The sequence below is a fragment of the Crocodylus siamensis genome, chromosome 3 (assembly GCF_052110815.1).
Source record: "Crocodylus siamensis isolate JL-2025a chromosome 3, ASM5211081v1, whole genome shotgun sequence".
Lineage (NCBI taxonomy): Eukaryota > Metazoa > Chordata > Crocodylia > Crocodylidae > Crocodylus > Crocodylus siamensis.
Window position 1 is genome coordinate 106333267 of NC_143397.1, and position 22489 is coordinate 106355755.

General features: G+C 46.3%; 1 protein-coding gene across 2 annotated transcripts in view; it reads right to left on the reverse strand.

The window, feature by feature from the left end:
* Positions 1 to 20659, reverse strand: part of SLC44A1 (solute carrier family 44 member 1) — a 118800-nt gene extending 98141 nt beyond the window's left edge. The window contains exon 1 of one of the 2 annotated variants that reach the window (XM_090038921.1): positions 20289 to 20655. In XM_090038921.1, coding sequence (XP_089895047.1) covers positions 20289 to 20315 — 27 coding nt within the window. In that variant the 5' untranslated portion in view covers positions 20316 to 20655. Of the gene's footprint in view, positions 1 to 20288 lie in introns of both variants that reach the window. The other variant, XM_090038920.1, reaches the window with a different exon arrangement.
* Positions 20660 to 22489: the final 1830 nt, after the last annotated feature.

The window sequence follows — 22489 nt, forward strand, 5'->3', positions numbered from 1 at the left end:
CATTCCCTTGAAATCCACTATTATATTCTGTGACCTTGATGTAGCATCTGGCTTCAAAACCTGGATGGAAAAAACTGAATTTCAGGAGAGTAAATGGGAATGATCATTGTTGGAGGCAGTCTTTGAATATGCAGCTCCAGGGACTCAAGAATGCCAGGGCAGACAATACCAACAGCCACAGTGCAGACACAGTATTAACATGCAGGGATTTAAAAGCCTACTTATTCAAGGTGACTAAAACCTTTCCTACGTGACTGCCACTATGTGCTGCAGAAACTAAAAACTCTCAGGCTAGGGACAGACATTATACATAAACCAGTTTAAGTGATTAGAAACTGGTTTAAACTGCAATAGAACAGATGTTCAGTGCACATAAACCAGTTTAAAAATGGCTGAAACTGGTTTGAGACAAATCTGGTTGAAGGTAGTATCAGACTTAACTGATCTGGGTCAAACTAGTGTATGCAAGGTCTGCCCCAGACCCCTTGCTGGGTTAAGATAAACTAGACTCCCCCAGCACCTACTGTCTAGGCTAGCCAGGCCTCTTGGCTTCACAGCAGAGCTGGCCCCTCCTCTGCTCCCTGCTCCAGCTCCATACAGCCTTGCAGTCACAGCAGGGTATGCCTGGATTTCCCCTGACCTACTGCCCCCTCACTGCTCAAGCAAGACTCCCCTCCTCCCTCCCTCCCATCTCCCACAGCATAGACCCCAACCCCACAGACCCTAGGCATGTGGTATACTAGCTAATGCCCAGAGGTGTCTATGTGCCTCCAAATTTCACTGGGGCAGGCAGTGAACAGTTTCCACTTAGGGCTTTTTGGAGCTAATCAACAGGTCAGCTGGCAAGCTGTTTAAGAACAGTTTAAACTATTGGAGAGAGCCTGCTATTTTGCTGATGGGGTAATAAACACTGTTATCAGACCCCTGCTGGTTTTCTTGCATGTCAGTTTGCTGCAGACAGTACAAAGAAACAGGGAAAGGAAGACTGAAAAGCTCCCCATCATCAAAATATGAATGTACTGCACACACCCCCTTGCCTCACAGTACTGGCCTGGGGCTAGGAGCTGGCAACAGTCCCACCCCTTGAACAGCAAGCGGGAAAAGCCTAGGATGGTGCAGGCAGACCTCTCTAATCAGAGCAGATCCTGCCAGGGCCTGGCCATGTCCCCTCAACTCAGCTCCTTGCAGAAGGGAAGGGAGGACTGCTCTAGTTCCCTCCAGCTTCTAGGTTGAGCCACTGCAGGCGTGTGCCTGAATTTCCTCAGTCCAGAGAGGTCTGTCCAGTTACAAACCAGTTCAGCCTAGCTAGGTTAGGCTAACCTGCAAAGATTGAATCAATTCAGGCTCAGGCTCAGGCTTTTTGTATGTCCCTAGCCTCAAAGAACAAGAGCTGTGCCCTTATAGTTTTGAGGAATATTTTCCAACTTAGAGGTTTAACTGATTTAGCAATGCAGAGTGACAATGCCAATGAACTCATCGCTACTTAGGAATAGACACGTGGGAAAATAGGGCAGTCTTCATTACGGTTATTTCTGTTTTCTTTTTACGGTAAATGTATAGAGAGCATCCTGGTATCTTCTTTTAGAAGTGCGCTAAGGATCTGGCATCTGTCCCTTTCATCCACTGAAGGAGGACGTTTTGGGAAGGGAGCCTACTTCTTGGAAGAAGGTTTCAATTAGCACAGCAGAAGGCTGAGCTTGTATACAGGGCCCATCACACTACCAACTGCACCAGCAGGCAAGGTGCAATTAAATATAGGTATTCTTCCCCTGTGTTCAGTTAAAAAATGTCTACTTAAAATACATTTTAAATTTATATTTTTGAGGTGTTCATCAACATATTCATCAGTATTATTTTTTTTTCCCCCCCAAGTAAAGCTAGGGCAAAGATGCTTAGCACTGTATCCAACTTTGAGCAACCCAGAAGAAAGAGTCTACCAGTATATCTTTTACCGTAAGCAGTGGTGGTTATAAAAAAGTTCAATATTTTACTTGCTTGATCTACCCTGTACTTAATCTTTCCACAGTAGAATCACATGGAGACACAGTGACTGCACAGACTTTCTCTAACGCCTAGCATTTCATTACACTCAACATTACATCTCCCTATATATATTCTCCTTTTATTATCACAAACCTTGTTTTTTTAAAATAAGTTAGCAGTAGTCATGTCCTTCCTCCTCAAACAACTTGTATTCACATTTTCTTCCACTGTTCCAAGTAAGAGTAAGAACCTAAATCGCCAACTCTAGGCATCAGCAAGTTCAGATTCTTGGTTACAGTAATGTGTAAGCATCCCGAAATTATGGTGTAGAACACAAAGGAAAAAGCAACAATCACCTTAAGCAAAACTACTAGCTGAATCTCTGACAGCAACTGGAGAAGGCAGAATGTCTTCACCTCCTTGCATTAAAAACATTAGGCTGAAGGAAAAAAGAAACGGAAATATTTTGCACCACAAAACAGGGAAAGTGCTCCCTACTGACCATGCATATATTTGGTAGTGGTATCAAATTAAGTTTACCTTGCCCCATAAAACACCATGCAAGACCACAATTACTATACAAAAAAAGAAAGCTGAGACAGCAGAACACTTGTATAAACATGAGAGAGCTGCTAAGCAAAGACTGATACATTCAAGCATGTGAAACCTCAGAATACAGGGGTTATACAAAACAATTTGCTAAGTGGTTTTCCACAAAGCATGGGCTAATTTTTATTCAGCCTGATTAAAGAAGCTACCAAAAAAATGCTACCATACAAACAAAAATAGAGGCCAGTTTTAAAAATTCAGGTCCTTTATCCTTTGAAGAGATTCTCCTTGACAATCTAATTATAAAAAGCTTTATTCATTAGCTTTTAGGGAACAAAAGAGACTACAATTACTGTAGGACCATAGACATCATGAGTCAGTTCCTAAAATAAAGCCACACATGCTCAGATAAAGACAGCTGAAGGGGAAAGAAGCATCTCAACTAAACTGCTTCAATCTATAGAGTACCCTGAGCTCACAGTATAAGGATTTAAGTACTCAAGGCAGTCCTGAAATGGTGAAAGCTATTTGCAGTTCACGATCCCAGCAACTCTTAATCCCTTCCTTAAGATTTATTACAGTAATACCTTCAATTTATGTAGTGTTTTCTCATTTTTAAAGCACCACACAGATCTGTGCTAATTAGAAACCTCCCCATATCTGCCTACATCAAATGCAGGCAGTATTATCTCAATTTTACAGATAGTAAAGACAGGACAAAGCAGTTAAAGCTAAGCCATGCAATGATCATCAGATCACAGATGAGATTTAGTCTATGTTATAAATTATAGCTGTCTCAGCAAACTCTCCTAATATAGATGTAGCATCCACTGGCAAAAATGAACTACAGCTGGTATAAGCTATATCAGTTTTCCAAGCAAAGCAAGCGGTACCCAAGTGATTTGTTATTAACAAAATGAAAACTATAAAAACAAAAGTCACAACCTTACTAGTTATTGTATCAGCATAGTTTTCTGGTGTTTACTTGGCCTTAGTCTACAGCCTATAAAAGCAAACTACTTTTAAACATACATGACTGTAGCATGTTGGGGTCCCGGGGTGGTTGCGATGCCCCCTCCTGAATCCACCATCGTGCCCCGCTCCACCCCTAGGGCACCTTACCATCTTGCCTGCCATGCCTTGATGGTAAATAATGATAAAATCGGGAGGCTGCCCACAGAACTTTGCTTGGCCTAGGTTCCACTGAACTCCCACTAGGGTCCCCAGCACCCTTCATCCTCAGGCCCCTCACTAGGCCCCTATAGTCCGGCCCCTATAGTCCACCGTGCCCAGCAAGGCGCCTAAAGGCTAATTGCGTGGCTCCAAATCCTTCCCTGCACCACACCCCATCACTCACAGATGTTACTGTAATGCTGTTCCCTCTGTCAGGACTTTGGCCTCCTCAGCCTCTACCCCTTTAATCTTGCTAGGCTCACTGAATTGGGCCTGACTGAGGCACTAGGTCTCACTTGTCCTTTCTGGTCACTGGGCCCCTGGACGCTGTGTGTCTGCACCCATCTGGCACCAGGCTCTCGTCTCACTGCCACCTTGCACACTCTGCCCACTCTGGGCTCAGTAACTGCTTGAGCCTTGAGCCTGAACCTGAGCCTTGAGGCTCAAGGCTATTGTGTGCCTCTCAGGCACTAAAGCGACCTCCTTAACCACCCCATCCCAAACCTCCATTATAAACACAACATAAACACAAACTCCCAGGCTATAACATAAATCACAACTGTGAAGGTAGCCCTCTGCCCCTTTAAGATGGCAAACCTTAAGAACAAGAATCTAAGACTACAAACAACCTTTATGCAGAATCTTACCAAGAAACATAGGATTCCCTGGGCCAGAGAGAAGTAAAAAGGAGCAGAACTCTGCAGTCTAGTGACAAGGACACTTAGTGGGGAGCAGGGAGTCCAACATTTCAATTCCACCCGCCAGAACTGTTTAATATAAAATACAGCAGCAACCCTTATGGCATGAACTAGAACCTAGAGCACCCCCCCCTCAGCTGAGTGCTCTAGAAATTAGGGCAAGGAAGCATGGTCTGGCAAAGTGAATCTTGAATTGCTTATAGCACAGTGAAAAGTCTTCAACAGGAATGGTAAGGACTGTTTGCTACCCATAACAGTCTACAGCCTGGTGTTCAGGGTACTCTCCCTCCTGGGGGGGTGGAAGTATGGATTTAAAATCATGAGACAAAAGAAAGGAATTCAAAGTAAGTCTCTCATTCACTCCATGGGTACTCTAACCAGTAGTTTACTATAAAGAAGGTACCAAGAGCAGCCCCATCTTTCAAAGAAAGAGTAAACCTTGTTCAGTACTTTGAAAGTAGAGATGTAGGTACCTACTCTCAAATGATACTGGGCTGTGAAAGCTGAAGAGACAGCTCTGAATCAGGTGCCTAAGCCCAAGAGAGGGGTGGGATTTTGGACACAGTCCTCTCCTTAGCATTTCCTAGAGCAGAGGTCAGCAACCCCAGCATACATGCCGAGTATGGCACGCAAGGCCATTTTGCTTGGCACACCATGGCCAGTCCCAGCTCTGGATAGCTGTCAGAGCCTAGGCTGCTCCCAGCAGGCCTTGCAGCATCCCAGCTGCCTGCTGAGAGCAGCCCGGGCTCTGTGGCTGGCTGCAGCTGGGAGGCTTCAAACAGCTATGCCAGGCTCCAGAGCCCCGACATCAGCTCCGCACCAGCACATGCACCTGCATATCGAAGCAGGCAGTGGGAGAGGGGCCTGAGGCAGCACAGCCCTGGTCCTTCCTGTGCTCCGGGCACAGAGCTAGTGACTGAGCTCCGGAGCCTGGCACAGCTGTTTGTAGCCAGCCTGGGCTCTGGGCAGCTGCAGCAGATAGAGCAGGCTGCAAACAGCTGTGCCAGGCTCCACAGCTCTGGCATCAGCTCCGTGCTGGCGGCAACTGTGCACGCACCTCAGAGCAGACAGCAGGGCAGCACAGCCCCTGCCAAGGTGCACCTGCAGTCGCCGCCAGCATGGAGCTGATGCCAGAGCTGTGGAGCCCAGCACAGATGTCTGCAGCCTGTCCATTGCTTGCTGCAGCTGCCCAGAGCCCAGGCTGGCTACAAACAGCTGTACCAGGCTCCGGAGCCCAGCCACCAGCTCTGTCCCGGGACAGGGGGAGAGACTGGGGTTGTGCTGCCTCAGGCCCCTCCCCCACTGCCTGCTCCAAGGCATGTGTGCAAGCGCCAGTACAGAGCCTGGCACAGCTGTTTGCAGCCGGCCCCAGCTCTGGGTACCTGCTGCCAGCTGGGAGCCTGGGCTGGGGGGCACAAGCAGGGCATCCTGCCATGTACCCCCTTGCCCTCATTTTGTTCTTCTGGCACACCAGTACTTCAGCACCTTCCATAGTAGGCATTGTGGGGGTTTTCGGCACACTGACCAAAAAACCTTGCCTACTTGTCCTAGAGGCTAGCTGGGGGCAGATTCCTAAACAACTTGCTAGCTGTTCTGAGATGTCAAACTCTCTCCCTGCATTGCAGAGGGAACCAAAGAGCTCAACTTGAGTCACTGGATCATACTCAGAGTGCCAGGTACTCTACACATGCACTTCAATGTGCATTAACCTATTTTAATGTACATTAAAGCACCAAAAAAGTGCACAAAAAGTGCTTTCATTAACATATATTAGAACAGGCTCATGCATTTGCCTAGTGCTTCGCAATGGAAGTACTAGATTTAATGCACATTACCAAAACTGCATCAGTGAATGTATAGATGCGTCCACTAGTTATGCCTAACCTTCTAGCACTTGGGCCCTTTATTAGATCCAACCCTATGAACCCTGCCATATGTTTAAATTAAAGCTGGATAGGGACCACCTATAAAGTTGTTACCCATTTTCAAGCACCTACTTTGTAGCTGGTTGGCTCTTTTTATAGTATAATTACTTTGCATGAGTGGCTGGTCTAAATTTATTGCACGATTAACCAGCTAATTGCATAATATATTTAACACATGGCAGGGACCTAAATGACAAAATATCACACCTGTTCTACAAGGCTCTCCGACTAAATAGGTATAGGTCCTGCGTGCCCATAAACACTTAACTTTGGCTTCAAGGAATTGATGGTGCAATATTATTCTGAAACTATTCAGAAAACAAAATGAATGACTTGCACTGTGCTCCTCTTCAGAAACTAAGCAAATCCATAATTCAACACTCCTGTACTTGTTATTTCATTAAAAGTTCCCTTACTGCTTTCATTTTATTTACAAGTTTTTAATACATTTAAATAGTTTAGAGCACATGATCTGACACTCAAAGATTAACTTATCACCGATGGCATAATATGGCTTTAAAATACACAAATTCTTGGTTAGAATCTGAGTTTATCTGCCATATAATCAGAGTCTTGTATGCCATACTTCACTCAGCCTTTGTAGTCAATTCACACTGAACACAGATTCTAAGGCTCATTTGTTATTTCATTCTGTAGGAGAGTAAAGAGCAACCTTCTCTTCTATTACAACTGTACCTATCAATTACCTCAAAACCTAATAGTGATTAGTCGGTAGTCCAGCCTACCAGCTGATATTTGAAAGGAACAAAATCCTATTAATAGGAAAGGAACATCTTTAATCCCCACAAAATGCATGTGTGAAGAGCTTCACTTGAAATTAGCAAGCATTTTGCTAGAAGAGACTACTGTTCATAAATAAAGATATTCCACATAAATGACAGATAATGACCACCAGCTTATGGGCATACCACTTTTGATATTCATTTTATATTTCTCAAGGACAATTTCTAATATTGACCTAAATGCAAAGAAAGGACATTCTATTTTTAATATCTCTGCAGTTACTAAACAAACCTATCTCATTAAGTGATGCAAAATTAAGTTAGCATAACCCAGAACCTTCTTTCATTTTTACGAGACTGTAAATCCCAAATATATTTTTATATCTTAGAATAAAACGCTATACTCAACTGAAAGTAATCTACAATTGCTTCCAAATAGATTTTAAACTTTGCTGAAAAATGAGATTAAGAAAAAAATAGCTTGACAGAACTATCAAATTAGAGACCTCAGAATGCCACCACAAAAAAAAAAGCTATCCCCCTATGCACTCCCCTAAAGTCTGATGAGTAGCTTAATCAAGTAGAAGAAAATTTTCATATGCTTGTAGTTTCTAAAGTTAGAACTTAAGGACACAAAACATCATAGGTCTTGTAAGACCTTATGACCTGCACAGTACTGCTGCAAGAAATAATGATCTTGCTACCTACGACAGATGCTTATAAGCAATTCACTAAGTAATTTTTCAAAGCATCCTTCATTCAAACTGGTTTGTCAATGAAAAAAAAGAGCATTTCATAAAATCTGACAATTTACACTTTAGACCTTCAAGACAGTGAAAAGAACAAAACATTTCATATCTGTTCCAAAGATTTATGGAACACAGAATGGAACCATCACTATTTTTTTTTTACTATTTCCAAATTTTTTTTTTTTTTTTTTTTTTAGGAAGAAGACTTTATATTCTATATTAAAAACAGTGCTACACTTTTTCCCCCTAACTAGTAAACAATTAAATTAAAATAAAAATAAGCCACCTTCTTTCAAGGAGTCACCAGTTACTCTTAAACCAGGTACAGACATTACACTTTTACTGGAATGAGTAATCAGAAATTGGGCTATGCCTGTAACGGAACAGAAATTCAGCGTGCGCGCACACACTGGTTTAAAATTAGAGCCCTCTAAGATTAATAAATTTTAATAAAATTAGAGTCTAAGATTTGCCCGCCTCCCCCACCTCCCCGCCCCAAAAAGGACAAACACATGTTCTGTTTGCTACTGATTTAAACTGCCGTATACAGAAAACAACATAATTTAGATCAAGTCTGTCTCGGGCTTTTTGACTGCCTGTACCTAGCCTTAAAGTTAAATAAGTTTTTAATAAAAATTTAATAAAGTTCAAATTCGCAGATGACACTAAGATGTGGGGAGAAGTGGGCACGCTGGAGAAGAGGGACAGGCTACAACTAGATCTGGACAGGTTACAGGGGTGGGTGGATGAGAACAGGATGGGTTTCAATACGGACAAGTGCAAGGTGATGCACCTGGAAAGGAAGAACCTGCAGCACAACTACAGGCTGGGGAACTCCCTTCTTATCAGCCCAGAGGCAGAAAAGGATCTTGGTGTCATTACAGACACCAAGAAGAACATGGGCCAACAATGTGAGGACATGAACAGGAAGGCTAACCGCAACTTGTCATGCATCCACAGATGCATCATGAGCAGGTCCAAGGAGGTGATCCTCCCCCTCCATGCAACACTGGTCAGGCCGCAGCTGGAGTACTGCGTCCAGTTCTGGGTGCCGTACTTCAGGAGGGATGTGGCCAGCATCGAGAGGGTCCAGAGGAGGGCCACTCACATGATCAGGGGGCAGCAGGGCAGGCACCACAAGTGGAGACAATGGGACCTGAACCTGTTCAACCTCCACAAGAGAAGGCAGAGAAGGGATCTGGTGGCCGTCTACAAACTGGCCAAGGGGACCAGCAGGCAATGGGAGAATACCTGTTCCCCCGAGCACTACTGGGAGTAACAAGGAATAACAGCCACAAGTTGACTGAGAGTAGATTCAGGCTAGATATCAGGAGGCACTACTTCACTGTTAGGGCAGATACGAGCTGGAACCAGCTTCCAAGGGCAGTGGTGCTCACTCCAACCCTGGGGGTCTTTAAGAGGAGGCTAGATGTACACCTTGCTGGGGTCATTTGACCCCAGTACTCTTTCCTGCCATGGCAGGGGGTCAGACTCGATGATCTGCTCAGGTCCCTTCTGACCCTACCATCTATGAAACTATGAAGGACAGCCTTAAAAACTTTATACCACAACAATTGAAAGTTGTTTTCTTGCTACACTGCCTTTGCAATTTCATCTAAAGACCTCTTTCTCTCAAAGGCAAAACCCCAGATTCTCCACTGGCTGATCCTACTGTGAACTTGTAATCCTGTATGTGTATGTTTTAACAAAAAGTATCACTCTGGAAATGAATGTGTGACACTACATTCAATACTATGAACCAAATCCTGCTTACCTAAGCCATCTGCATTGTTCCATATCACTGCATAATGAAGTACAAAAGCAAGGTGGGTAGGGAATGAGAATGCTTTATATGGATTCAGACTGCTTTGAGGGACAGAGCAACAACTCTGAAAAAAGGAAAGAAACTCCACAGAAATGAAAGTCACATAAGTTTGCTCATTTCCTGTCACTGGAATTGGGGAATATAATGTTTTATAGGATTCCTTTTTTCCCCTAAATATTTTTCGTTTGCATTTACCAATATATTCTAACTGCCTTACCTTACAGGTCCAAAGGTCTAACATGTGTGAGAGAGAGAGAGAGAGAGAGAGAGAGAGAGAACAAAGCTTACGAACTCTGAAAGGCAATTAAAGTAAAAAGGACTTTTAGCAAAAGGGCTCTGCCTGATTTGTGGGGAGAATAAGCCAATTCCTTGGCTCACAGATGAACCCACTGCCTCAGGGGAAGAAGCAATTTCTACAATTCCTCATAAAAATGGCAGGAGCAGGGGGAACCATTCTAATGAAAAGAAATACATCAGACATGGGCCACAACACTAAAATGGCTTCTACAGCTCATGAATAAGCAACAAGTGAAATCACTTGTCCAAGTTACATGACTTTAAGTGCTCCTTTTGGAAAGCCATAAGTCTTACACGACAGAACCAGTTATAGTTACAATGTTCAAAAATGCAAAACAGAACTACTACTTACCCAGCAAGCGGCAAGTCACAAGTCAGACTTTAAAAAAACTGCATTTTTCTTATGACAATACCCCATTTCAGCAGATATCTTTATAACACCTATAGGTAAAAACCACTTGTGAAAAACAGTTTGGAATCTCAACTTCCAAATACCCAAATAGTATAAAGCATCTATGTCTAATTCTCCGGAATAGTGGCTGATGATTTATACAGAAAAAAGGAATCAAAATTGTGATTTCAAAAGGAACTCTGAAAAGGAAAGCCTGGATCTATACCCCTTACACTGCCTGAAGGCAACCTGAGAAGATACCTGCATACTACTATATGAAAGAGATGCTATACTTTTTATTTAACATTAGCAGCCCAGGCTCTTTCTGTGGAATAACACTCAGGATGAGCAAGAGATTCAATAGATGATTTCAAATGCAAAAGGTAGATGGGTTCTAGAAGAACTTCTGCAATTTTTCTGACTATAAAAATAATCATTCCCTACAGCACGTGGTAAGATAGTGCAAATAAACCATTTCCAAGCATAGACCGTGAACAAGTAATCAGGGTAAAAAAAGAATCAGTGGCTGACATATTTTTGTTACCTACTCTGTATAACAGGCTTCTGGAAGCACAAACTGAAGAGAATGACAGGACTATCTACTTGCTTCTCCAAGCAATTAAAATTTAAAAAAAAGAAAGAGATATACTGATACAGGGTTGCTTCAAAATTAACTTGCAAGTGAAGATCACATCTGGTAAGCCAGGAAAATAACTCCCAAAATTACAATTAGCCAAAAGGGGAAAGAGACAAGTGCTGTTACAAAAGCTGAGAAGTTCCCCTTTGGAAGAAATGAATACAAATAAAGAGAGTCAACAGTTTCACTATATGATGAAAAAAAAAATTCCCTCTCTTCAGGAGGATAAAGAAAAACAGCCAGTTCCAGAGTACAGAATAGACACTTAAGGCTGGCAGCTTTCTGATTTAAAATAGAGCTGTTTCACAAACAAGGTAGACTGAATGCTGGAACAAAAGCCTACGTACAATATACTGGTTCCAAAATGATTTTATAAAACTCACCACCACCACCCTCTCCACCCCGAAGGAAAACGCCCTTGTGAGGCTAAAACTTCCCAGGCTTGATCTCAGCTGAAAGGTTTATCATTAAGGAAGTCTGAAGAAAAAACACAACAGCCATTGAATTTCCTGAGAAGGTAAAACAAATGCTTAAAAAAATGCTACAAAAAGATAATTCAAGCATATTTTAAATTAACTCCAGATAGAACTAAGCATTAATGATAAACAGCAAATTAGAAAAAAAAAATTAGTTACACAATGCAAGTACCTTCCTTTATAATCAAAGCAGAAAAAGCTGCTTATAAAATTATGTGATTGCAGGCAGCAAGGATTTGGGAGTGAGGTGCAGAATAAGGGGAATTTGTTAGACAGTAATGAGATTAAGTACAAAAAAAAGAATGAGAGTTTAAAAGTCCTGATAAGATGTCCAGGGCAGACTTGAGAGGAGGCCACACAGTTCTGCGATTTCTACTAAAATGTTAGGCAGAAGGCAGGGCAGAGTGGCACCTTACAGTCTAACTCAGGGGTGGGCAATTATTTCAGCAGGAGGGCTGCCTAATAAATTTTGGTGGGAAGTCGAGGGCTGTATGGGTAGCCTCACCCCTTGACAGGTGCCCTGCCCCCTGGTTGCTATACTGGGACCAGAAGTCCTGCCTCCCTAACCCATGGCCTTTGCCCCCTGGAAATACGCCTTTTGGGAAGAGAGGGCTGCCATCTTGGAACCAGAAGAAAACACCAGGTCTTAACTAAAAGTCAAACACCTACTATATTTTAATTTTATTACAAAAAGTGTGTCATGATTTGTGTTTGCATATTGTATATAGAGGGGATTGCATAATAACTAAAAAATAAAGAATTACTCTTGTATATTGTGTGGTGTATGGTTCATAAATTCATAGATGTTACGGTTGGCAGGGACCTCAACAGATCAGAGTCAGATGACCCCAGCCAGACGCCTATCCAGCCTTCTCTTAAAGACCCCCAAGGTAGGGGAGGTGGTCCCTTGGAAGCCCATTCCAGATGCTGACCACCCTTACCGTGAAGAAGTTCTTCTTGATGTCTAGCCTGAATCTGCTCTCCGTTTGTGACCGTTTTTCCTTGTTACCCCAAGAGGCGCCCTGGTGAACAAAGCATCTCTGATACCTTGCTGTGCCCCCCTAATGAATTTGTAGGCAGCCACCAGATCACCTCTCAACCTTCTCCTATGGAGGCTGAAGAAGTCCAGGTCCCTTAGTCTCACCTCACAGGGCTTGGCTTGCAAACTTTTAAGCAGACGAACGCCCCTCCTCTGGACCCTCTTAAGGTTATCCACATCCTTCTTAAAGTACAGTGCTCAAAACTGGACATAGTAGTCCAACTGCGGTCTGACCAACGCCACATAGAAGGGAAGTATCACCTCCTTGGCTCTATTAGTCATGCACCTGCTGATAAAGCGCGGTTAGCTTTGCTGATGATTTCATCACACTGACAACTCGCGTTCATCTTGGAGTCCACTATGACTCCAAGATCTCTTTCCACTTATATGCTGTTGAGAGGGTGACTTCCCAGCCAGTAGATGTGCTGGATATTTTTATACCCTAGGTGCAGCATTCTGCATTTGTCCTTGTTGTACTGCATCCTATTGTGTTCTACCCACCCTTTCAACCTGTCTGGGTCTGCGTGCAATCGTTCCCTACCTTCCGGTGTGTTCACTTCACCCCACAATTTAGTATCATCCACAAACCTGGACAGAGTACACTTCATGCCCACATGTGTACTCCAACATGGTCGGGAGTATGTGCATGTATATGGTGGCGTGTGTGTATGTGTGTATGGTGGGGCATGAAGGGTTTCAGGGGGTGTGTCTGTACATATGGCAGAACATACGGTATGTTGGAGTGTGTTGGAGTGTGAGAAGGGGTTGTGAAGCCAGGGTGGAAGTAGAGGGAGCCTGCCCTCTGCCTCCCTATAGAGTCCTGGGACCTGCACAGCAGGGGGTGGGGAAACCAACCAGCTCCAGTCAGGTCTTCCCCCGGAGCTGCACATGCACTGCGCAGAGCCTCCATGATAGAGGCAGACTGGGCAGGCTTTGCTCCTTGCCCTGACGTGCAGCACTAGCTGGAGCCATGTGCCACCAGGCGCCAGCACGGGGTACGAGTGCCCCCACCTGCTGCTGCTGCTGGCAGCAGGAACTGTATACCATGTGGAGGAGTGTGGGGGATCTTCACCCCCCCACACACCCCAACCCTCCCTGATACCCACACCCTGCCCACCCCAGCTCTGCTCTCCCACTGCCCCTGTGGATGCAGGCTCCACACTGCTGCCAGCCCCAGGCCTATGCTCCCTGACCCTGCCCAGCTGTAGCTCCCTCCCATCCCCAAACCCCGCCCCCCAAGTATCCTACCTGCTGCCCAGAGCAAGCAGAACACTGGGGAAGCGAAGCAGGTCCCCACCCCGGGGCAGCTGCAGAAGCCCTGCCCAGAAACCACAGCTGGCTGGGCTGGGGGGCCTACGAGGGTGGGAGCAAGGTGCAATATGGCATGTTGAAGGGTGTGTATACATGGATGCCTCACTCCCACCCTCGTGGGCAGAAGGACTGGGTAGGGTACCATTCACTGGTGGCTGCCCACGGGCTGGATGAAAGTGCCTGGTGGGCCAGATTCAGCCCATGGGCCATATTTTGCCCACCCCTGGTCTAAATCACTCGGAGGCATAAGCTTTTGTAGGCTACAGCCTACTGCATCAGAGATGCTATGAATAGCAGCATGACACAGTAAGGCTATACTCTGTGAAAGCTCATGTCTGAACAACTTAAGATCAGGGGTAGGTAACCCCTAACACAGGTGCCAGAATGTGACATGCAAAGGTATTTTGTTTGGCACGCATGCCTCGGGGCAGGCGGCAAGGAAGTGGCCAGGGCTGCCCCAACAAGGATCAGGCCCCTTGTGGCTCCCTTGCTGTCTGCCCCTGGCATACCAACTTCTTACATGTCAAGGCTGTGGGTGTTTTTGGCACCATGCCCAAAAACACTGCCAACCTCCAAGTTGGACTATATGGTCTTGCACTACAGCCTATCTTCTGCCTAACTTCAGACTAATGTGGTAAATGACTTCTCTCTATTAGGGTATTTTTCTTGGAGGCTCTTTGTTTCATGAGATGCTTATTAGTACAGTTGGTAAGTTTGAACCATTTTTCATTTAACTGTTGAAAAACAGGATACGTTTGACTGCTGTGATGAACAGACGTTGAGGAATGAGTAGATGAGATGGTCAAGTCCACACCAATGACCTAATATCTGCCTCTACTGCTGTTTACCGCTTCCTCAAGCACAAGCATAAAATTACCATGATTTGACACTTTCTCTGTTATATATAAAGCATCAGGCAACATCAAAAGTGGTCATGTTATTTCTTTCATACTGTGAGGAAGCAGTGGCACTGTAGTAGCTGATCTTCAGACTGAAAGACTCACTGTACTGCTTTCTATAGAAGTGCAAGATGGTTTTAATGGTCTAGTATACTAGGCAGTTAAAGTACGCAGAAAAGTAACCGCAGTGCCATAGATCAGTAGCTGTTGTGTGCATTAAGTGAACAGAAATGCACTGCGCCACAGAAATCAGTCATACAACTTCACCATGCCACATGCAGTGAAGCGCTCCCCTTTTGTTTTAGAAATTTAAATATAAGAGATCTGAATTTAAGTTAACATTTCATATTTAATGCACAAATGTTCCAAAACACATCATCTCATAATGCATAGCAGTTCTGAGTAAACTCAAATTTTCCTTTTTTTCACCACTACTATACAAAATATACCTTTAAATTAAACCCTATTCAAGGGATTACTTGTTGATACAGCTCACTTAACTTTAAAGCTCCACATCAAATATATTATTAAAAACAAAAAGGAAATGGATTTTATAATGTGAATGGCTGACTTCCATGGTTGCCAAGAACACAGTGCACGTATGCATATGCTTGCTGCTACTTCAGCTGCAAGATATATACTTAAGTACAGGAACAGCTAATCTGTGGCATGCATGCCACGTGGCAGGGGCAGCCTCTGTACACAAAGCAGATCAAGCAGGGGCAGAAGGCAAAGCAGCAAAGAGAAGACAGGGAGCAGAAAGCAGAGCAGGAAAACAGGCAGAGAGCATAAAGCAAAGCAGCAGACCATGAAGGGGAAGGAATCAAAGTGGCACTCCTGCCACAAAGGCTGCACCCTCCAACACTGCTTTAGTGGACAACTAGCAAGTCAACGTAACGTAAGAACCTTATAAATCTCTGTCTAATTACAGCCAGTTTTAAGTAGCAAGTTAATTGATTAAAATTAACAGAACATAACAGATGATATAGCTGGTATAGCAAGCATTAAGATATCTATGACTGCAAAATATCCAGTAACTGTGTGACTGCTGTATCCTATTCAACTCCACATAGAGCATTCCAGCCACGGACCCTTGACAAAAGTTTCAGAAATTCTCAGCAGAGCAAACAAAACAAAACTACTACTTTGAAATTAGGAGAAAACATTTTGGAATGCCAGAAGTACAGGAGTTTAGGGTAGAGTTGTTGTAAGGCATGTCATTAACAGCCTCTATAGCAGTGTATTCTTATAGTTTGTAAAACCAAGGCCCTTCACCAAAACTATAAAGACGTGCTTTGTTTGCTTATGCATTCGATTTCTTGAAACCCTCCAAGCTCTTCTTACATAAACCTAAGCCAGGGATGGTCAACCTGTGGCACATATATCAAGTGCCATGGACACAGCAGATAAGAGCAGGAGGAGGCACCACAGCGCAGATAGGGTAGGGAACACAGGGCAGACAGTGGAAAGCAAAGCAGGAGACTGGGTAGGAGAAGCAGATCAGAATGGCACTTGGGGAATGCATGGGATTTAATTTGTGGCATGGCAGCAAAAAAGTTTGGCCTCCAGTGGCCTAAGCTAATGACATAAGGAGGGGGGGAAAAAAGAAAGAAAACCTAAATGAGACTTTCAGCTGCAGAGATTGAGAGCTAAGGACATATCAGAGAGACATCATGCAGGAAAAAGCAAAAGGATATGAACTGGACTTAGCATGTGAGACAAAGGGAAGGAGGAGTTAAATGCACGCAGACACACCTTTCAAGTTAAAGGCTTGATAAAAAGAACAATGCTCTGAAGATAGCAAAAATGAAATAACTGAGCTTTAAGAATAAAGAAGTGGACTTTAGTTTCTGTTACATTATTAGCGTTAATCTGATGGCATGGTGGGACAGCTGGATAAGATCAGGGTGGCCAACACGTGGCATGAAACAGACTGCAAAGAGGTCAGGCAACACAGTCGAAGACAGGGCAGGGAACACAAAGCAGAGCATCAGACCAGACTGGGAGCATAGGACAGGAAGCAGGACAGAGCAGCAGTTTGGTCAGGGAGCAGAAAACTGAGTAAATTGGGTAAAAGGAAAGGATCAAAATGGCACTCAGAGAAGGTGTGGGGCTAATTTATGGCATTCCGGCCATAAAAAGTTGGTCCCCACTGGACATAATTAAATAAGGGTGCACCGACAGAGACTTTGGGGGCCAGTACCAATAACTGATTTTTAAGGAGCCATATCGGCAGATACCGATGCAATTTTCGATACAGCTCCATGCAGCCAGTAGGTCTGTTGTGGTAGATGGGGAGGGACTATCAAGGCTCCTGCAGTGCGGGAGAAGTGGGTGTGGGGCTGGGGCAGGGACTGCCCAGCTGGCGCGGGGTGGGGCACCAGACAGAGCCATGGCTCATCTGGGGAGTACAGGGCAGCTCCTGCTGCTACACGCATCCCAAGAGGGCATTGGTGAGCTTCCAGGTCTGCACAGGTTGCAGGCAGCTGTGATGCTGAGAGGGGAAGCTACGGGGAGCGGGGGGGAAGGGATGCGGCCAGCAGCCATGGCATAATTTGCCATAGCTCCTCCATAGCGCTCTTACCAGTGCCACCACCGCCTGCCCCCAAGTGCAGCCCTGACCCAGCACCCCCCATGAACTAGGAAGAGCCTGAGGCAGCCCCAGCCCCACCCCGCACAGATCCAGGGGTGTACAGCACCCCCCCCCGTACCACTTCCCCCTCCCTGTGCCCCCCAAACAAGCCACAGCTCCATCCTGCACCTGCTCCAGCCCCAGCCCCACTCACTCCCTCACCACAGGGGCCTTGATCTGCCCCCATGCCCCCTTCCCTCTCCCCTCCCCTTCCACCACAACAGACTTACCAGCTGCACGCAGCTCTCCAAGCTGCCAGGCTGTGCTCTTTGCTGCCTACATGCTGTGCTGCAGCTGCACACATGCACGGGCATTTATTGGCCAATTTATGGCCACATCAGGCCGATTTCCAATACACTTAATTGTCTTTATATCGGTACCGATCTGATATCGGACCAATGTTTTGGTGCACCTTTAATACTAAATGATTCTATATTTTAAGAACAAATATTAGAAACAGTTTGAGGTGCCAGATTACAACTAATTCTCTCTCCTTCCATCTAAAGTAAAATACAGATGAAGGAGCACAAAGTCACAGAAAGGAGAAGGAACAGAACAGGAAGAGGAGGCTGAGAAAACAGTATTGTAGAAGGCAAGTGAGAACAGAAAAAACAGTGATGGCATCAAAAGCAATACAGATAAAAGGAGCACAGGGCAGGAAGCAGAAAGAGGTAGTAGAAACCTTAAGATTTGGCCCAGAAAAGTAAGTTATTTTAGCAGCATGTGGAAGAAATCCACAATGGAGATGGAGGACAGAACTCAAGGCAGCAACTGTAAAGTACTTGTTCAATAAGTCTGAAGGTGAAAGGAGACATTTGGAGGCAGGATATTGTGGACTGCCAGATCCAAAGATAAGAAAAGTCAGAACAATAAGGAGGAAAGGAACCAAAAGACCACAATAAACTGAAAGAATCTATTTAAGGGATGGGATTAGTAAGGATGATGAAGAGGAGCCGAGATGAGAAGAGAAGACCTCAAAGTCTTAAGAGAAGCAGAGATGGGGGGGAAGGGATTACCAAAAAATGAAGGTGTGAAGGAGTATGACAGCTGTAGAAGTTACTAAAATCCTACAGCAAGAAAAATACAGGATAAAAGGGAGAAGGGTTTGAGGACAATGAAAAGACTGCATATAAACTACAGAGATTGGGAAATGTACTACTGCTTGACCAGGAAGCAGCAGACTTGAAGAAAACACAGAGTTGTGGATAATTAAGTCACATGACGATGGAACTTCCTCCACAGGAACAACAAAGGGAACAAATCCTGGAAGATAATCAAGCAAGGGTCTTTGAGTAGATGTGATACCTTTTATTAGACCAACGCAGTTGGTGTAGTAAAAAATATCACATCTACCAAATAACCTTGCCTGCCTATGTCCTCAGACCAACATGGCTCCAACCAAAACCCAGGGAGATGATCAAAGTAGTCACTGGTGACGAGGGGACCACTTGAAAGCTGGAGAGAAAGAGAAAACGAAGAATTTCAATTGACTGGCAGTCCTTTAAAGTCCAGAGCAGGGACAAGTGAGTTAAGCTACACAAAATGAGGTGAGAGTCAGAAAGACTGAGTAACGGTTGGTAGGATGGATTTTTGTGAGTAATATTTGATATTGGACCAACAGCACAGTTGAAATTGCTTGTTTCACCAACTCTATGTGACCAGCTGTTCTCATAAACGGAACAGCTGATCCACAATTGAATATCATATGAGTTGGTAACGAAACTCAGATGAGACACCATCATCGTGGAAACTTAAGTCACAAACATGACTGAAAGCTAGCTGGAAAGAATCTAGAGAAGTGATTCTCAGCCAAGGTGTCAAAGCACCCTGCAGTACCTTGAGAACTTTTCAAGGGTGCTGCACAGCATCCCCTGCAACATTAGCACTTCATAAACATGATCCACAAAATAAGAGGCAGGGTAGATGTGCATCTAGCAGGCTAACCACATCAGAAACGTATAGCATAAGCTTTTATAAACCCAAGCTAACTTCATAAGATGCTGTGAAAGGACACGCACAGAAAACCAGAGCTTTCAAACAGGAATCCAAACAACATGAGATACACCCTGACCTACCGGGTCTTTCCCAGTTCTTTGACAATGAATGACTGCTCTATTTGTACTCGGAAAATACATGAAAGCTAAGATCTGGCGTTTCCCAAGAGGTGCCTTAAGTTTAAGAAGGTTAGAAGCACTGGGCCAGAGACAGTAGGTGACAACAACACACAGACAACTGGTGCCACCTGAGTCAGGAAGGGCACATGCCCCCCCAGCAGCCAGTCAGTGATGAGGCGAGGGGGTTCCTCCCACAACTAATCTTGTGGACCAGAGGGGTAGGGAGGTCCCACCACAGACAAATCGGAAGTGCCAGCAGCGCTTCCCCTGGCGCCCCCCACTCCCCAGCTGGCATTTGCGCAGGGGGTGCCCCAATGGCGCTCTTGTCTGCACCCCTTGCCTGTCACCTAAGTGGGGAGAACTGCCAGCACTCTCAGGTGGACCCTGTGCCCCCCTCCATGTGTCACCACTGCAGCCACATAAAGGAGAGAGGAGTAGCTAGCTGCATGTTACCCCAAGCCGAGGCGTCGCCTGGCAGCATGGGGCAGCGCCACCAGACGCTGCTGCAACAGCCGCTACTTCTGCACCCCCAGAGGCAGCGCCAGCGGCTGCTGCGGCCCGGGCTGCCCCCAGGCAGGGCAGCGCAGCGCAGGGCGGCCCGGGCTCTACCTGGCAGGTAGACAGGAGCTTCCGCAGGGCAGCCCCGTCCCCAGCGGCTGTGACGAAGCAGCCGAGGCCGCTGCCGCCCGCGGCCCGGCGGGGTGCGGGTGCGGGGCCGCCCGCGCCAAGGTGAAGCGCAGCCCCAACAAGGGCACGCGCGGGGAGGCGCCCCGCCAAGTTCGCAGGGTCCCGCCGGGGGGGAGGGGGCGGGCATGGGGGTAGGGCGGGGCGAGGCGGGGGCGCTCACCTGCGCGGCGGAGCTGCAGCAGCCCATGGCGGGAGAGCGCGGGCGGGCGGCGCTAGGCTCCGGGCGGCGGTGGGGCGGGGGCGCGGGGCATCCACCCGCCCGGGCTCAAGCCTTCCTCGCCCGGCGACGGCGAGTCCCGGGGCGGGCGGTCGGGCGGTCACTCGCGCTGCGCTGCGGCTCGAGCCCCGCGCCTGCTGGGCCGCCCCCGCGCCCTCATCCTCATCCTCCCCCGCGGTGGCGGCGGCGGCGGCGGTGCGAGGCGTCTGCGGACAGGGAGGGGGCGGGGCCTACACGGGGGGAGCGGGAGGCGGCGCTTGCTCCGCGCGGACCCGGAACCCGCGGCCTTGGGTCTGGGCGCCCGGCAGAGCAGGGACCGCGTCGCCCCGCCCACTTCCGGCCTGGCACCGCCTCCCCGAGCATTCCGGCCGCTTCCGGCCTCGCCCCGCGGTGCCCGGCTAGGGTCGCGTGTCTCCCGGCTTGGGGCAGCCCCACGCTGCTGAGAGCAGCAGGGGAGGGGGAGGCTCTTGCTTCTGCCTTCTGTGGAAGTGGTGGTAGGCCGGCGCGGGGCAGGGCTGCCTCCTTCCCCAGTAGCCGTGATCTACCGCCCTTGCCTAGGGGCTCCTCAGGGAGAGCTGGAGAGGAGGGGTGCCCCACACAAACTGCTGAGCCCTGCCTGGGGTCCTGGCGGAGCTGTGCTGGCTCGTCCGCTACCCTCGGGTCCGCCTGGCAGACAGCGAGGCAAAATGCAGCATCTCCCCCCACTCCCTGCAAAACCTGTTATTCCAGTCTGCCTCGTCTCCCCCTTGGGTCTTGGTGAGAAAACGACGACTGAAATGAATGCAGGAATAACCATTGATCAGAACCTTTTGGGAAGAAAACACACACGCATGGTTCTCTATATAGAAGATGGGTATGGATCATGCATCGTTGCAAAGTGATCCACTTTTGTTGACACCACCAAGTCAAACTGATTAGCTCTCATTTGCATTATAGAGACGTTATAAATAAACCCTACTTCCCCAGAAGGTGCTCCTGGAGAGTTCTCTTCTGCAGTCCTCTGAAGGCATCAGTTCAAAGCCAGAACAAGGCTTTGAACAAAGTTAGATATTTACAGCATCTATAAAATGTATCTATATGGGGATCTCTATGTGTGTAGCCATCCCACTCACTCATGTAAGCTGTTCATTGTGAATGGATGAGTGCAGCTGCAGACAGCTCCCTTAAGGTCAAGGCTGTCTCAAATGAATGTCCCGTCAATTATTATTCTGCCTTCCAACTTTGTATAGAGCCTCTGCAGCTGATCCAATCTGCTGTTGCTGACTGCTGATTTGGCCTTTCCAGTGACAGAGGCACGGTTTTGAGGTGCTCTGCCAGTTCAGGAGATTTGGGGCAGACCAGCTTTGATTTGTCAGTGAAACAAGATCAGGAGAGAGCGCAAATTAAAAGATAAAAAAGTAAATCCAAAGGGCAGACTAGAGACTATGGAAAATACAGGTTTCTAACAGATCAAGAGTAATTAAAACAGATTCCTGCATATAATACAATCAAGAAGAAACAGCATAACTTGGGGAGAAGAGTTACAAATCTTCCAAGTTAAAACATTTCCTCACCCCCATTCTTAATACAGTTACCCAGAATCCATGGGTTTGGAATGGTTTCTTTGAGCAAACAGACCCACCCTTGCAAACCACATAGAGCAGGAATAGCAATGCTTGGAAAAGCAAGCCAAACCAGCTGAAACCTTGAGGCAAATGGAATTCTCTCATCATCCTTTGCTTTTTTTTTTCCCCCAAAGGAAAAACCAGGACAGCATTTGGGTTTAGGCAGAAGCTTGTATCTCCTGAGCTGTTCCTAGTTTAACCAGTGAGACTGCAGCAATACAAGTACCCACAATGTTGTGGGCCTGTTCTAGTAAACATCCTGCTGTTCCAAGCACACTTCCCAGAAACTGGTTTCTGGGGGCACAAGGGGCTCTTAGGAAAATAAATTAAAATCTTCAAGGTCCAAAAGAACCTGCCCTCTGGGTCTGTGTACCCAGGCCTTTTCAAAACACCCCTCAAAGCCTCGGCATCTGGTATAACCAGTTGATCCTAAAGCAGAGGTGTTACTATTCATCTGTCCCCATGGGCCAGATGAGCATTTCAAGGCCACTCTGTGGGTCAGATTGAGCCCATTGACCCCCTCCCTCTTCCCCTCTTCTC